Here is a 16,434-nt window from a genome sequence, read left to right as displayed (position 1 = left end):
TTTTTTTTTTTTTTTTTAATGTGCCAGGTGCTTTGCACTGTCCATTTCTTCAGGTAAAATAATTGCATTCATCTGAATCTACAGTCAGTTCTCTTCCTTGGCCATGGGAAAAGAAACAGGAATATGGCATACTGGTGGTATTTTACATTTACGAAGTTTTTCACTTTTTTTTCACCCTGGAAGTCTTGAGTAATTTTTTTTTTTTTTTTTTTTTACTATTTCTTTAGTGTCCATGTAGTTTTCAGATTGAGTAAAGGCAACTAAGAACAGGTTGCTCCTTTAGAAGGTCATCCCACCAGTTGTGAAGACTGGTCTTCTGAATTTCCTGACAGGAAGCATCCAGTAGTTGGTAGTATGATAATCTCTTCTGAACCTCCGTGTACCAAAGCTGACTGACAATTTACTGTAGTTGTTTTATGATGACTTTTTTGGAAAGTAAATGTTGGAAAATGTCTGTTAAATTGAATTTCGCATTCTTTGAAAGATACTTCAATTTTATTTTGTTTATTACTTTAAATGTTGACGTAGTCCTAAAGAAAACATAAAGCAGCAAAAATAAGTACAAAGTATAGATGAATTAATGCCCCATCCCTAGAGTATGAAAATAACAAATATGGAAACAAGTAGCAACCAATATCTAGACATTAAATAGGTAGGAGGAAGGTGGAGAGAGAATCAGTGGGGCCTGGAATGGTCAAAAAGGATTTGAAAAGGAATGCGGAGACTTGAGCTATATCTTATAAAGGATGGAATAGTGTGTAGATAGGAAGAAGAGAGAGATGGGCATTTCCAGTAAGTGAGCAAACGCAGAGAAAGAGAAAATGAGCATGGTGTGTTTGTGACACTGTGAAGAAACCACTTGAGCAAAACATTGTAGATAAATAGGGCAGACAGGTCAGATCACTTAGGCCTTGAAAGTCAGGCAAAAGACTTGAAATTTAAAACAATAACGGATAAGGGAATAGACCTGAGAAGTAGCATGATAAAAAGTCTCACTTAAGAGAGGAAATAGAACTTACATTTATATCATGCTTTGCAGTTTTCAATATACTTTCTCAATCTTTTTTTTTTTTATTATTAAATCCTCACAAGATACATGTGAAGGACGCAAGAAAGATAAGTTTTTCCACTTTACAGTGTAAGAACTGAGTGTTAGAGATGTTACTATTTACTCAGGTTCATATAACTAGTAAACAATGGAACTGAGACTAGAAAGTTCATCTTTTCTATCATAATTCAATTTTTAAAAATTTTGGCTGCCTCAAATCACTCTGTCAATGATGTGGAGAATAAATTGGCATTAAGTACACTGGCTAGAAAAGCTATTATAGTACTCAGTGATGTGGACTTAGACCAGTGGTTTTCAAATGGAAGCAAGTTTAAACCCTCCTCTGCCCCCTTCCCAGGGTACATGTAGTAGTATCTGGAGACATTTTCAGTTATCGTTGCTGAGAGTGAGAAGCTACTGGTTTCCTGTGGGTAGAGGACAGAGAGGCTGATAAACATCCTACAGCCTCCCACAAAAAAAAAAAAAAAAACTTTAAATATGTAGTCATTCACCCTCTGAAACACTCTTACCTTTCCACGCCCACTGCTGAACTCTTAGTCTAAACCAGGGTTTCTTAACTTTGGCACTACTGACACTTCGGGCCCAATGGGTCATCCATGTTTGATCTCCCCAGATTAACTTCTAGGGCTGCTATATAACAAATTATTATAAACTTGGTGGCTTAAAACAGAAATTGTTCATCTCACAATTCTAGAGATCAGAAATCCAAAATCGAGGTATTGGCAGGCTGCACTCCCTCCAAAGGCTCTGGGAAGAGTGCTTCCTTGTCCTTTCTAGCTTCTGGTCACTCAGGCATTTCTTGGCTGTGGCTGCCTAACTCTAATCTCTGCCTCTGTCTTCACCTGGCCTTCTCTGTGTCTCTTGTAAGGACATTTGTTAACTAGATTTAGGGCCCATCCATAATCCAGGATGATCTCATCAAGATAATTAATTATCACTACAGAGACGTTTTTTCCAGTAAAGTCACATTTACAAGTTCCAGGGATTAGGATGTGGGCACATATTTTTGAGGGTTACCATTCCAACCACTGCACTTCCTGGGTGTGTGTCCGTTATTTGTTGCCTAGCCTTAGGTTAGCAGTCTGTAGTGGTAGATATTTCACTTCTTCCCAAGGTCTTTTGGATTTTGAATAACTCTGGTAAAACCAGTCCTCCTGTGACTTCTGCCCCTTAAGTTTGGTTCTCCCTACTTAAAGCCGTTCAGAACAAACAGAATCCCTCTCCCTCTGAAAGTCTTTTTCATTTGTTCTCTCTGAGACTTCTGTCCTCCAGGCTAAACGGCTCCAGTGCCTTCAACTCTTCCTTTCAGCACTGTGGGTTCCATTCCCCTTATTACCCCGGTTGTGCATCTCTGAAGGTCAGTTGTTGTTGTTGTTGTTGTTGTTATGTGCCGTTGAGTCGGCCCCGACTCATAGTGACCCCTCCTTGGGTTTCTGAGGCAGTATCACTACGGAAGTAGGATTGCCCAACCTTCCTTCCGAGGAGTGGCTGATGGGTTTGAACCGCCAGCCTTCTGGTTAGCAGTCAAGTGCTTTGGCCACTATGCTACCAGAGCTCTTTATCCTGAAGGTCAGAGGCAGTAGAAACAATATTGAATTTATAATCTGAAGACATAATACTGAAACCATGTTCCTTCCACTTACTAAATAGGTGACCAAAGCAAGTTATTTTCTCTTAAATAACAGTGATGCTGGTCCACTCTTCTTCAGCATATGCTTTTTATAGTCATATGAGATGATTGCAAAATTTCTCTATAAACAACCAATATATAACATTCTAATTATTAATCTGTATACTTATAAAAAATAATGATTCTCAGAAATGCAGGTCTCTAGGTATAGCTTGACCCAATACAAAGTAGTTGGAACAAGCATATTTTCTGATTTAGATGCTCTGTTTCTGTTCATCCAACCTATGATCACATTAACTTTTTTTAAAAAAAAACTTTTTATGAAATTTTACAGAGCAGATTCATTTTCTGTTCAACAGTTCATATACATTTTGTTTCCTGACACTGATTTATAGCTTAAGAACTGATTTACAGCTTAAGAACATTCCCCACAATGTAACAGCTCTCTTCCAACTTCCTCCCTATAGATGCCCTTTCCCTGTGTCCTCCTTACCTTGTCCTTCCTGTCTCCCTAGCTTTCTCCATACACAAATGCTACCCCTTCTGATGACTTAGAGTTGTTTGTTCTTAGGAGAACATCTCCCTGGTGTCATTCTTCAGGTCATAGGCTTGTCCATTGTTTGGCTGAGAGTTAAGCCATGAGAATGAGTCCATTTCCAGTCCTGAAGGGTCACTAGGGGCCATAGTCTTGGGGGATTTCACGAGCCTCTATCTGCTCTGTAATTCTGGTCTTTCTTGTGTTTTTAAATTTTGTTCTACATTTTTCTCCCACTCTATCCAGCATCTTCGATTTTGATCCCTTTCTGAGTGGTTGGCGTTGGTACCCAGGCACTATCTAATCATTCTGGTCTCAAGGTTGTATAGGCTGAGGTTCCCATGGTCCATTAGTCTGTTGGACTAATCCATTGGACTAATTGTTTCCATGCATCTTTGATTTTCCTCCCTCTTCTTTGTTCTGGATGAGGAGAGACCAATAGTTGCATCTTAGATGGCCACTTGCAAGCTTTTAAGACCCCAGTCTCTACTCACCAAAAAAGGATGTAGTACAATGTTTCTGTGTATTATGTTGTACCAGTTGAGCTTGATGTCCTCCTTGACCATGGTCCCAAGCCTGCAGGCCAAGCTACTCACTCTCTCAGGGTGTTTGGTTGTGGCTAAAAAAGTATCCTAACTTTGTCACCTGTTAGCTCCATAATATATGTGGACATTTTTGTAGCACGTACAAATATGTATGTAGGAATATCGTCTGCCAGACCTTTATATGGTCATGGGTATATTCCCATTTGCCTGCCCATATCTAATCTTCTTGCCTGTCTACCTGTGTATCTACTCGTAGATTAGTGTTTGTTATTACTGATAATGCAGTATTGTGTATACATTAGCTTATTTGGTAATCATGTCATAGTTCTATACTCATTGAAATTGCTATGTTCTAAAGATCTCCATATATTATTCATATATAATCTATGTCTTGCTTTCTAGTTCATTTATTTTCACCTTGTAGAGTCAGTAAATTTTTCAAACAGATGTGTATTTGGAAATTAATTTCATATTAGCTATTTTAATTGCCTGTATCTCAGAGTGTAGTAATAGGAAATCCATAGGTCTTCAAACAGTGATTTAATATAATACTGCCCTTTAGAAAGTCCTATTTCCTGATGTTAAGGACATTTTTCTGGTTGTACTTGAATAGCTAATGCTTATCTGTCTGTTACATTTTGCTAATCTAATTCTCCACCTATATTGAAATAAAATGCCTTTGATTTTTATCTTATGTCTTTATGGTAACAGGTTTTACTCTTTAAAATGGGCTCTATTTTTCTAGATTGCTTAATAAATCTATAAATCCATATACTGTTGCTAAGTAAGATAAATGTGTAATAGTTATGAACTCTTACACTCTTCAACTTGAAGTGACCCATTGAGAATTCAGAAAGAAATATAAAATGTGAACTCTTAGTATTTGTTCTGTATCAACATCTCCATATTAGAAACTTTCACCCTAATTGCTCGTTAGATTTCTGTTTTAATGTTATAGACACATCTTGTGGCTCTTTGTATTAAGAAATCCCAGCGAAGTAGTAATAAGGTTGACATTGTGAGATCCAATTTTCAGCAATGTAAAGTCTTAATTTTTAATATATGCTTATTTCAATTTACTCTTTCAACATATAAAACCATTCTATATTCTTAACTTGAAAATGGAAGTAAATATGGGCTTGGACATTTGAATTGTGGTGTGGGCAAACAATACTTAAAATACCATAGCCTGTCAGAAGAACGAACAGATCTGCTTCAGAGGAAGTACAGCCGGAATGCTGCTTGAAAGTGAGAATGGCCAGACTTTGTCTCACATATTTTGGTCGTGTTGTCAGAAGGGACCAGTCCCTAGAGAAGGATATCAAAGCCCTGTTAAAAGGGGGAAGACCCTCAATGAGATAGTTTGATCCAGTGGCTACAACAATGGGCTCAAGCATAGCAAGGATTGTGAGGATGGTGCAACACTGGGCAGTGTTACATTCTGTTGTGCACAGGGCTGCTATGAGTCTGAGCTGACTTGAGAACACTTTTAACAAGACCAACGTGGGTTTGGAGAGCTCTGTAGATGGTCTATATGCAATGCTTTTATAGAGTAACAGCTACACATTACACAGCTTTAGTACTAATAGATTGCTCCAAAGTGCATTGTTATGTCTTTGCAATTAGGTAGTTTATTTGCAAGCTACCCTATAAAAATTTGAATGATTCCAAGATACTCTGCAAAAGTCTGGTGTTATTCTTTGCTTATCCTGAATTTGGTTTGCTGTCATTTTTATGTATTTTAATTTGGGTCCAAACACATATCCTAGTTTATATTTTACTGCTTCAATTAAGTACAAAGCTGTATCTTCTTAATGGGTCTGTGAAGCATGGTGTTCCAAAACTGTATGTTGTTGTTGTTTGCCATCGAGTCGGCCCCGACTCATAGCAACCCCTCCTTGGGTTTCCGAGGCAGTATCACTATGGAAGTAGGAATGCCCAACCTTCCTTCCGAGGAGTGGCTGGTGGGTTTGAACCGCCAGCCTTCTGGTTAGCAGTCAAGTGTCTTAGCCACTATGCTACCAGAGCTCCCAAAACTGTATGTAGTAGAGAATAAATACAGTTCATGACCTTGCTCACTCCCCAGTGCCTGTAATTTTATAATACAACAGATTTACCTTTCGGATACTGTGTAACCAGCCCCTGTTGAGAATTTTACATAAAGCAGTTAAATTGTTTCCCCTAGTTTACTTTTCCTAGAAACAATATCTTCCAAGTTTTATGGAATATGTCTTTCCCCCAGGCAATTAAAAACAATGGAAATTAAGAATACCCAGTAATTATCAAGCTACATTTCAGAAAGATTATTTTATTCTCAAGAGTAATCAATCATACTTTGTAAAACTAAGGATAATGAAGTTTTCTTCTTGACTCTAAATTCTGATCAGTTTGTAGAGAAGTCTATTTCAGATGATCAAACTTATGCTTGGTCTTTCAGAATCAGGGGGAAAAAATGACTAGACTACAAGGTGTACTCTAACCTTTTCGTTTTCAGTTGCAGGGTAGGGAAGGAGAACTAGTGAGGGAAACTTATTCCCTAAAATAGCTCATCATCTTCGTGAAGAGCCACAGATCTCGTGCCTTTCTTGCTGCAGTGAGTCAGGTTAAAATGGCAAGTCTCAGGAGAGCTCTGGGGCCTGGGCATGTTGCCTTGAGGAGGTAACATCCAGATAGCCACCAAATATGAATGAATTTTGGCTCTTCTTGGTCTTGTCTATTTGACTGGCTGCCTTAACAGGAACAGAAATCTTTGGTTTTAAGTCTGATTTGTTTTCCTTAATCTTCCTTTCATATGTAGTAAAAGTTGAGCTGTCAGATCTAAGATATTATGGGAAACATTTTCTAGGATCTTAATCTTAGAGTGTCAAGCTTATGAAATATGAATAGGAAGAGTGACCTCAACTCCTAGGGGTTCATGGGTCACTTTCTTAAATATTAGTCCCTTTTAGCATGACCTGTTCAATAGTTCCTTTAAAAGAGGGTAGCTGTTGTTCTGAATTGGCTAATATTATAAAGATGTTAAGATAATAGGTTATAGTGACTAACCATATGAAATAATTTAGTCCAGTGCTTCAAATGTTTATTCTCTATCCAAAGAAACTTCAGCTTTTGCCAACAACTTGGAGGTGATTTTTACTTAGTTTTAGAAAACTTCTGATCTTTCTTTGCCTTTTTTAGGTTTCCACTGTATCCAAAAGGAGGAGAGAAGTTACAATTTGATTATGGAGTCTATCTTCTGAACAAAAATATAGCACAGGTAAGAAATTCCTCTTTACTTTCACTTCCCATACCCAACCTGCTTCCTTGGATTGCAAAGAATAACCTTTACTGTATAAATAAGTACTACAGTCAACCTTTTTAACTAGTTGGAGATAGTACAAAATTATATTTTATGAGGATAGAGAAGCAATGGGTACAAACTGGAATCCTCCTACTCAGAAGTCCATTTCTGTGTTGTTACTTGCTGGTAGATAATACCTGAATGTGTAGGGTTTGTTGTTGTATTTTTCTCCCTAAGTTTTATTTAGGAGCTCTGGTAGTAAAGTGCCTAAGCCATTTGACTACTAACCAGAAGGCTGGCAGTTCAAACCCACCAGCCACTCCTCAGAAGGAAGGTTGGGCAATCGACTTCGACAGCACTTAACAACAACAAGTTTTATTTATTTTGTTGTTGTTGGGAATATGCACAGCAAAACATATACCAATTCAACAGTTTCAACATGTATAATTAAGTGACACTGACTACATTCTTCTGGTTGCATAACCATTCTTACCCTGTCTTTTTGAGTTTTCCTGCCTTGTTCACAGTAACTCACTGCCCCCTATGGTTCCTATCTATTCTTTCAGAGTCACTGTTGTCAGTTTAATTCCCTGTAGATAGTTATTAAAGGAGCATAATTCTCAAGGCTGACCTTTTTTTTTTCCACTAATAAAGCTAAACTATTGTTTGGTTTCAAGAAGACTTAAGGGGTTATTTTTAGTTTAAGGTTTAAAGATTATCTCAGGACAGTAGTCTTAGGGGTTCATCTACCTTCCATGGCTCCAGAAAGTCTAGATTCCATGAGAATTAAAATTCTGCATTTTCTCCATTTCAATCAGGATTCTTCTGTGGAATCTTTGATCATAATATTCAGTAATGGTAGCCAGACACCATCCAGTTCTGGCCTCATGATAAAGGAGCCAACTGTTCATGGAGGCAATGAGCCACACATTCCATATCCTTCTCCTTTTCCTGACTCTCATTCCTGTGTTGTGATAGAAACCAATTGTTGTGCCTTAGATGGCTGCTTGCAAGCTTTTAAGATTCCAGGCGGTACACAGTGAGCTAGGAGGAAGAAGAGAAGCACCAAACACATTATTAGGCCAATTAAGTGGGATGTCCCATGAAGCCATAACCCTAACTCCAGACCAAGGAACTAAATCCCATGAGGTGCTTGGCTGTACATAAACAGCATCAGCAGCTACTCTTTTTATTGTTGTTGTTGTAAATATATGTATCACACAAGTTTTGCCAATTCAACTTTTTACAGGTATACAACTTACTGACAGCAATTATAGTAATTGACTGTGCAACCCTACCCTTAATCAAATGTGATTTTTCCGTCACTGTTAAACCCTCTTTTCCCCATCCTTCTCACCTCTGGTAACCTCTAATAAACTTCAGTCTCGATACATCTGCTTTTTCTTGTCTTTTTATAAAAAGGAGATCATTCGATATTTGTTCTTTTGTGATTGGCTTATTTTACTCAGCATAATGTCTTCAAGCTCCACTCATACTGCAGCATGTATCAAGACTTTATTTCTCCTACTGGTTGAGTAGTATTACATTGTGTGTGTGTACCACATTTTATGTGGCCATTTAAGTTGTTTCTACCTTTTGGCTAGTGTGAATAGTGCTGTGGTGAACACTGGTATACAAGATTCTTTTTGAGTCTCTACTTTTTTTTTTTCTTTCAAATTTATTGTGATTTGGGTGAGAGTTTACAGAGCAAATTCATTTCCCATACAGCAGCTCATACACATTTTGTCTCATGACATTGACCGCAATTTCACACAGTACAACAGCTCTCTTCCCACTTCCTCACAACAGTTACCCCTTCCCTGTGTCTTCCTTCCTATGCACTCCTGCCTCCTGAGCTGTTTCCCTGTGCATACACAGCCCTTCTGTTCTCCCATGATTGATCTCTCCAAGGAGTATATCTACCTAATGTTCAGCTCATATGCCTGTCTATTATTTGGCTGAAAGCCATAGGAGTCAGTTCAATTCCAGACCTTAAGGGCAGGTAGGGGCCACAGTCTCAGGGGTTTCACCAGGCTCTATCAGACCAACAAACCTGGTTTTTTTTTTTTTAATGATTTTGAATTTTGTTCCACATTGTTCTCACTCTGTCCGGGATCTTCTACATAGATCCTCCTCCGAGTGGTTGACAGTGGTAACTGGGCACCATCTAGTTCTTCTAGTCTTATGGTCATATAGGCTGAGGATTGCATGGTGTACCAGTCTGTTGGACTAATTGTTTCTATGCATCTTTGGTTTTCTTCATTCTTCTTTGCTCTGAACCAGGAGAGACCCATTATTGCACCTAGATGGCCACTTGCAAACTTTTAACATCTCAGTTACTACTCACCAAAGTAGGATGTGGAACAATGTTTTTGTGTGGTATGTTATGCCAATGAGCTTGATATCCACTGCGACCATGGTCCTGAGCCCACAGGTCCAACTACTAAGTCCTTCTGGGTAGCTGGCTGTGGCCAAGAAGTCACCACAACCTTGTCCCTTGTCAGCTCTGCTATATATCTGGCCATTCTTAGAGCACATACAAATACACTTGTAGAAACGTTGTCTGCCAACTCTGTAGATCAATGTTTGCCATCACTGACTGTTTGGGTTACCTAGCGCTGCTCTGAGAGGAATATACCACAGGTGGGATAACTTTAACAAACAGGAGTTTATTCTCTTACAGTTTGGAGGCTTTAAGTCCAAGTTCCAAGTGCCAGACTCTAGGGGCATGGGCTTCAGCTCTGCCTCCTGCTCCCGGCACACTGAAACTAGAGGCTTTTCTTCACTCACACAGCTGCTGGCTGCTGAAGCTTACAAGCCCAGGGTTGACAAATAAAAAGGCACAGTCTCAATGTCATCAAACCACATAGCAGGACATTAATTCAAGTCCATTGAAAGTCCCAAGGTTGGCTCTGTATGCAGAGGGAGACAGCTCAGGGGGCAGGAGTGCATGGAGGGAAGGAGGACACAGAGAAGAGGTAACTATGGGGAGGAAGTGGGAGGGGAGCTGCTTCATTGTAGTAAATTGTAGTCAATGTCATGAGACAAAGTATATGTGAACTGTTGTATGGAAAGTGAATTTGCTCTGTAAACTTTCACACAAATCACAATTTAAAAAACAAAAAGTCCCAAGGTCAGAAGACCACGGCAGACTGCTGAACAACAACACGGCTACATGCAGGGTTCAAGCATGCCATAAGCTAGAGACCATTCCCAAAACTGCTTTCATATATACGGGAAGCAGACCACATCACCAAAGCAGCTACTCAGCTGCTTATGGTAGATCCCACCATGGAGTTGATTACCAGTCTCATCATGGGGAGTAACTATCACCAGCTGCCCAGCCACTCAGCCAGGCCCAGCCATGTTAACACACAAACTTAACTACCACACTGACCATGCAGTACTGTATGTGCAAAAAGGTTTGTCTTTGTGTCTGTACCTCCCATGTACCTCTTTGTCTTCCTCTTCCTCAGTGCCACTGTATTGATCACCCACATTTGGTACATTGCCCTTCCCTTTACCCAAATCAATACTTGTCTCTCCCTAACTAACAGTGTTCCCTCACCACCCCTCCCACCCTAGGTAACCAAAAAGAAAATTTCCTTCCATATATAAACCCCTACTCGACTTTTTCAATAGCAGACTAATATAGTATTTGTCCTTCTATGATTGACTTATTTCACTCAGCGTAATGTCCTCTAAGTTCATCCACATTATGTAGTGTTTTGCTGATTCTGCGTTATTCTTTAGGGTTGCATAATATTCCATTGTGCATATGTACTATACTTTGGTTATCCATTCTTCTGTTGATAGGCACTTATGTTGTTTCCATCTCTTTGCTATTATAAATAGTACTGTAATGAACATGGGTACGCATATATCTGTTCTTGTCCTGGCTCTCACTTCTTTAGGATATATGCCCAGTAATAGAATTGCTGGGTCAAATGGTATTTCTAATTCCAACTTTTTGAGGAATCACCATACCCCTTTCCACAGTGGTTTTATCATTTTACAGTCCCACCAGCAGTGTATGAAAGTCCCAGTCTGTCCACATTCTCATCAGTATTTGTTATTTTCTGTGTTGTTGAACTTTGCTACTAGTGCTGGGGCAAGATGGTATTTCATTGTTGTTTTGGTTTGCATCTCTCTAATGGCTGAATGATCGTGAACATTTCTTCATGTGTTTGTTGGCTGCCTGAATATCCTCTTTGGTGAAGTGTCTATTCATGTCTTCTGTCCATTTTTTAATTGGATTGTTTGGCTTTTTGTTGTTGAGGTCTTGGAGTTTTCTATAAATTTTAGGGATGAGTCCTTTGTCACATATCTTGTTACCAAATATTTTTTCCCAGTCTGTAGGTTCTCTTTTTACTCTTTTGGAGAAGTATTTGGAAGCACATAAAGATTTAATGTTTAGAAGGTCCCATTCATCTATTTTATCTTCTGTTTGTGCATTTTGGGTTATGCTTGATAATCTATTGATGTCATTTTTAGGTCTCCTAAATTTGCCCCTAGTTTTTCCTTGAGGAACTTTCTAGTTTTATGTTTCACATTTAAGTCTTTGATCCATCTGGAGTTAGTTTTTATGTATGGTGTGAGGTATAGATCTTGTTTCATTTCTTTGTAAATGGATATCCAGTTTTGCCAGCACCATTTGTTAAACAGACGATCTCTTCCCCATTTAATGGATTTCAGCCCTTTGTCAAAGGTCAGCTGACCATAGGTTGATGGTTCTATTTCTGAGTTCTCAATTCTATTCCACTTGTCTATGTGTCTGTCGTTATACCAATACCAGGCAATTTGGACCACTGTGGCTGTATAGTAGGTTTTGAGATCCAGGAGCGTAAGACCTACTACTTTGTTCTTTTTCAATAGTGTTGTGCTTATCTGAGGTGTTTTTCCTTTCCATATAAAATTAGTGATTGTTTTTTCCATATCCTTAAAGAATGTTGATATGATCTGGACTGAGATTGCATTGAATGTGTAGATTGCATTGGGTAGTATTGACATTTTCACTACATTCGATCGTCCTATCCATGAGAATGGCATGTTCTTCCATTTTTGTAGGTTGCTTGAAGTAGCAATTTGTAGTTTTCTATGTACAGGTCTTTTGTGTCCCTAGTAAGATTTATTCCCAAATATTTTATTTTATTTTATTGTAGCAATTGCAAATGGTATTGATTTCCTTATTTCTTTTTCAGCAATCTCTTTGCTGGTGTAAAGGAATCCAGCTGATTTTTGTATGTTGATCTTGTATCCTGCCACTATGCTAAATCTCTCAATTAGTTCCAGTAGCTTTTTTGCTGAGTCTCTTGAATTTCCTATGTATAGGATCATATCATCAGCAAATAGGGATAATTTGACTTCTTCCATACCAATTTGGATGCCTTTGATTTCCCTTTCCTGCCTTATTGCCCTGTCTAGGACTTCAGTGCAGTGTTGAATAGAAGTGGTGATAGAGGGCATCCTTGTCTGGTTCCTATTCACAAGGCGAATGGTTTCTGTCTGTCTCCATGGAGAATAATGTTGGCTGTTGGTTTTGCATAAATGCCCTTTGTTATGTTGAGGAATGTCCCTTCTGTTCCTATTTTGATCAGGAATGGGTGTTGGATTTTATCAGATGCCTTTTCTGCATTGATTGATACGATTACATGATTCTTTTCTTTTGTTTTATTTACGTGGTGGATGACGTTGATTGTTTTTCTAATGTTGAACCATCCTTGCATACCTGATATGAACCCTATTTGGTCATAATGAATGATTTTCTTGATATGTTGTTGGAGTCTGTTGGCTAGTATTTTGTTGAAGATTTTTGTGTCTGTATTCATGAGGGATATTGGTCTGTTGTTTTCTTTTTTAGTGATGTCTTTGCCTGGTTTTGGTATTAAGATTATGCTTGCTTCATAAAAATGAATTTGAGAGGATTCTATCCTTTTCTGTTTCTGGAATAGTTTTAGTAGGATTGGTGTCAATTTTCTGAATGTTTGGTAGAATTCTCTGGTGAAACCATTTGGGCCAACATTGTTTTTTTGTTGTTGTTGTTGGTAAATTTTTTTTATGAATTGTTCAGTTTCTTCTGTTTTTATGGGTCTGTTCAACTTTTCTACATCAGTCTATATTAGTTTAGGTAAGTAGTATGTTTCTAGAAATCTGTCCATTCTTCTGGATATGCAAATTTGTTGGAGTACAGTTCTTCACAATATCCTGATATTATCCTTTTTATTTCAGTTGGCTCTGTTGTGATATCACCCAATTTGTTTCTTATTTGTGTTACTTGTATTCTCTCCCTCTTTTCCTTTGTTAAATTTGCCAATGGTCTGTCGATTTTATTAATCTTTTCAAAAAAACCAACTTCTAGTATTGTTGATTTTTTCTGTTGTCTTTCTATTTTCTGTTTCATTTATTTCTGCTTGAATCTTTATTATTTCGTTTCTTCTGGTGACTGTAGGCTTTTTTCTCCTGCTGTTTTTCCAGTTGTTGGAGATGTTGGGTTAAGGTGTTGATATTGGCACTTTCTTCTTTTTTGATGTGTAGATTTATTGCTATAAATTGGCCTCTGATCACTGCTTTTGCTGTGTCCCAAAGATTTTGGTGTGTTGTGTTTTCATTCTCATTTGATAGAAAGAATTTTTTAATTTCATTTTTTATTTCTTCTATTACCCAGTCTTTTTAAGGAGGGTGGTATTCAGTTTCCATGTGTTTGCCCTTTTTCCATTCATCTTCCTATTATTGTTGATTTCTAACTTTATAGCATTGTGATCTGAGAAGATCCTTTGCAGTATTTCCATGTTTTTAAATTTATTAAGGCTTGCTTTGTGGCCTAACATATGGTCTATCCTGGAGAATGTTCCATGTGCACTGGAAAAGAATGTATGTGTGCTGTTGTTGGGTGAAGTGCTCTGTAGATGTCTGTAAGTTCCAGTGGGTGAATTGTATTGTTTAGTTCTTCTGTGTCTTTGTTGAGTTTCTTTCCAGTTGTTCCATCTTTAATTGAAAGTAGTTTATTAAAGTCTCCTACTATGCCTGTGGAGTCATCTATTTGTCTTTTCAATTCTGTTAGAGTCTGATTTATGTATTTTGGGGCTCTTCCATTGGGTCCATTGATATTTATTGTGGTTATGTTCTCTTGGTCAGTTGATCCTTTAATCATTATCTAATGTCCTTCCTTGTCTTTTATGGTGATTTTGTCTTAAAGTCAGTTTTATCAGAAATTAATATCACCACTCCTGCTCTTTTATGGTTGCCATTTGCTTGATATATCATTTTCCAACCTTTGATCTTTAACCTACTTTTGTCTTTGTCTCTAAGGTGGGTCTCTTGTAGACAGCATATTGATGGCTTATGTTTTCTCATGCAATCTGCAACTCTCCATCTCTTGAGTGGTGCATTTTATCCATTGACATTCAGTGTAAATTTTGACAAGTATGAATTTGTTGCTGTCACTTTGTTTGGTGTTGCTGATTTCTTTGTTCCATACAATGATCTGTGCTGAGCTCATTTTATTTATGATTCATGTTTTCATTTCCTTCTTTGCTGTTGTTTTAGTATTTGCTAAATATTTGTGCTTGTCCTCTTTTATTGTGATGCTAAGGTTTATCATTTTTCTTTGAGGTTACCCTGTGATTTACAATTTTTTCCGCAAGTTTAGAACAGTTCTTTTTATCTTGCAACTCTCTTGACTTTCTCGCCATTTAGGAATTCTGTAACTACACTATGTTTTCCCTCTTTTTGGTTTGTAGTTGTCCTCATTTGCCAATTGATGTCTCTGGTTCCCTGTTTACAATCTTGTAAGCTTATTTTACTTTGGATATTTCCATAACTGGCTTGGTTTCTGGGTTATGTCATCATGTACGTTAATGGTTATTGTCTGCTGTTATTGGTTCTGTCTCCAAAGGACTCCCTCTTTAGCATCTCCTGTAAGGTTGGTGTTGTTTTAACAAATACCCTTAATTTCTGCTTATCTGGAAATGTCCTAATTGCACCATCATTTTTGAGGGACAGTTTTGCTTGATATATCATTCTTGGTGGGAAATTTTTCTCTTTCAGGGTTTTATATACACCATCCCATTGCATTCTCGCCTGCATAACTTCTGCTGAGAAATCAGAACTTAAGTCATATTGGTTGCCCTTTGTAACTTTCTTTTTGTTTTTCCCATGCTGCTTTCAGGATTCTGTCTTTGTCTTTGGTTTTGGTGTTTGATGAGGATATGTCTTGGTGATTTTCTTTTGGGGTCTAGCCTGTTTGGAGTTTATTAGACTTCCTGAATGGATATATTCTCATGTTTCCTCATATCAGAGAAATTCTTTTCCAACAAAATTTTCACTATTTTTTCTTTGGGGTTTATTTATTCCTTCCTGCTCTGGAATTCCGATTAAACATAGGTTATTCTTTGTGATGGTATCTCACATGAACGTTAGACTTTCTTCATTTTATTTCAATCTTTTTTCTGATTGATCCCTTTCCAAAGGAGTATTAAGGTATTTGTCTCCATTCTCACCAATTCTGTCTTCCATTGATTTGATTCTACTCCTTTGCCCTTTCAAAGTGTTATTTCTGAAAACCAGACCAAACCAAACTCACTGCCATTGAGTCAGATCCCACTCATAGCGACCTCTCTTTGTGTTTCCAAGGCAGTATCACTATGGAAGTAGATTCCCCAATTTTCCTTCCAACATTCCTGAAAATTTAGTATTAATCTTCTGGATTTCTATCTGTAGATTTTGTATCAGTTCTAATTTTTCATTTATTTTGTCATTTTGTTCTTGTACTGTCTTCCTAAATTGTTCTAGGATTTTGTCTGTGTTTTCCTCAATTTTGTCAGTGTTTTCCCTTGATCTGTCTCTCAGTCCATTGAAGGTATCTAAATATAATTCTTTTGAATTCCTCATCAGGGAGTTCCAATGCAGTTTCTACTCTTTTATCTTGCTTCTTTGTGTGGATTGTGATGGTCTGTTGTCTCTAAGACATTGTGACATTGTTGTATTTATACCAGTAGTCCAACCACTGGTAATTAATTAGTGATTGTATGTAGGAGTTATTTGCTCAAGATGTTTGTTTTCTTTGTTTTGGATGTGTCTGAGTAAGCAGGATACTGTGCTCTTCTATTTGCTAGTTGGCAGCACTTATACACTCACCACCTGTCTCCTGGTGGGTGTGAAGAGAATGAGAGTGGCTACACAGATCTCTGTTAACTGTTTGTGAAGAGCAGTTAAGGGTCAGTCAAGCTTCTATTGGCTATCGTGTATCATTGGCCAGTTGGTGTAGAAGCAAGTGGCAGCCCTCACTCAGTAGGGACTGTAGGAGTTATGGGTATGGCTTAGTATTATGGGCATGGTTGCTGTCTTCCACTCAGTTAGACAAAAACAACAATCAAA

The 16,434-nt window shown here is 37.9% G+C and overlaps 1 protein-coding gene across 1 annotated transcript in view; it reads left to right on the top strand.

Annotated features, from left to right (window-relative positions):
• UVRAG (UV radiation resistance associated) overlaps positions 1 to 16,434 on the top strand; it is a 481,244-nt gene that overhangs the window by 364,099 nt on the left and 100,711 nt on the right. Inside the window, exon 13 of the mRNA XM_007941031.2 lies at positions 6,957 to 7,035. Coding sequence (XP_007939222.2) covers positions 6,957 to 7,035 — 79 coding nt within the window. The remainder of the gene's footprint in view (positions 1 to 6,956; positions 7,036 to 16,434) is intronic.

This window comes from Orycteropus afer, unplaced genomic scaffold (genome assembly GCF_000298275.1).
Source record: "Orycteropus afer afer isolate SDZICR_OR568_19922 unplaced genomic scaffold, OryAfe1.0 scaffold00074, whole genome shotgun sequence".
Lineage (NCBI taxonomy): Eukaryota > Metazoa > Chordata > Mammalia > Tubulidentata > Orycteropodidae > Orycteropus > Orycteropus afer.
The sequence above is the reverse complement of the archived record's forward strand: the minus strand, read 5'-3'. Positions and strand labels throughout refer to the sequence as shown.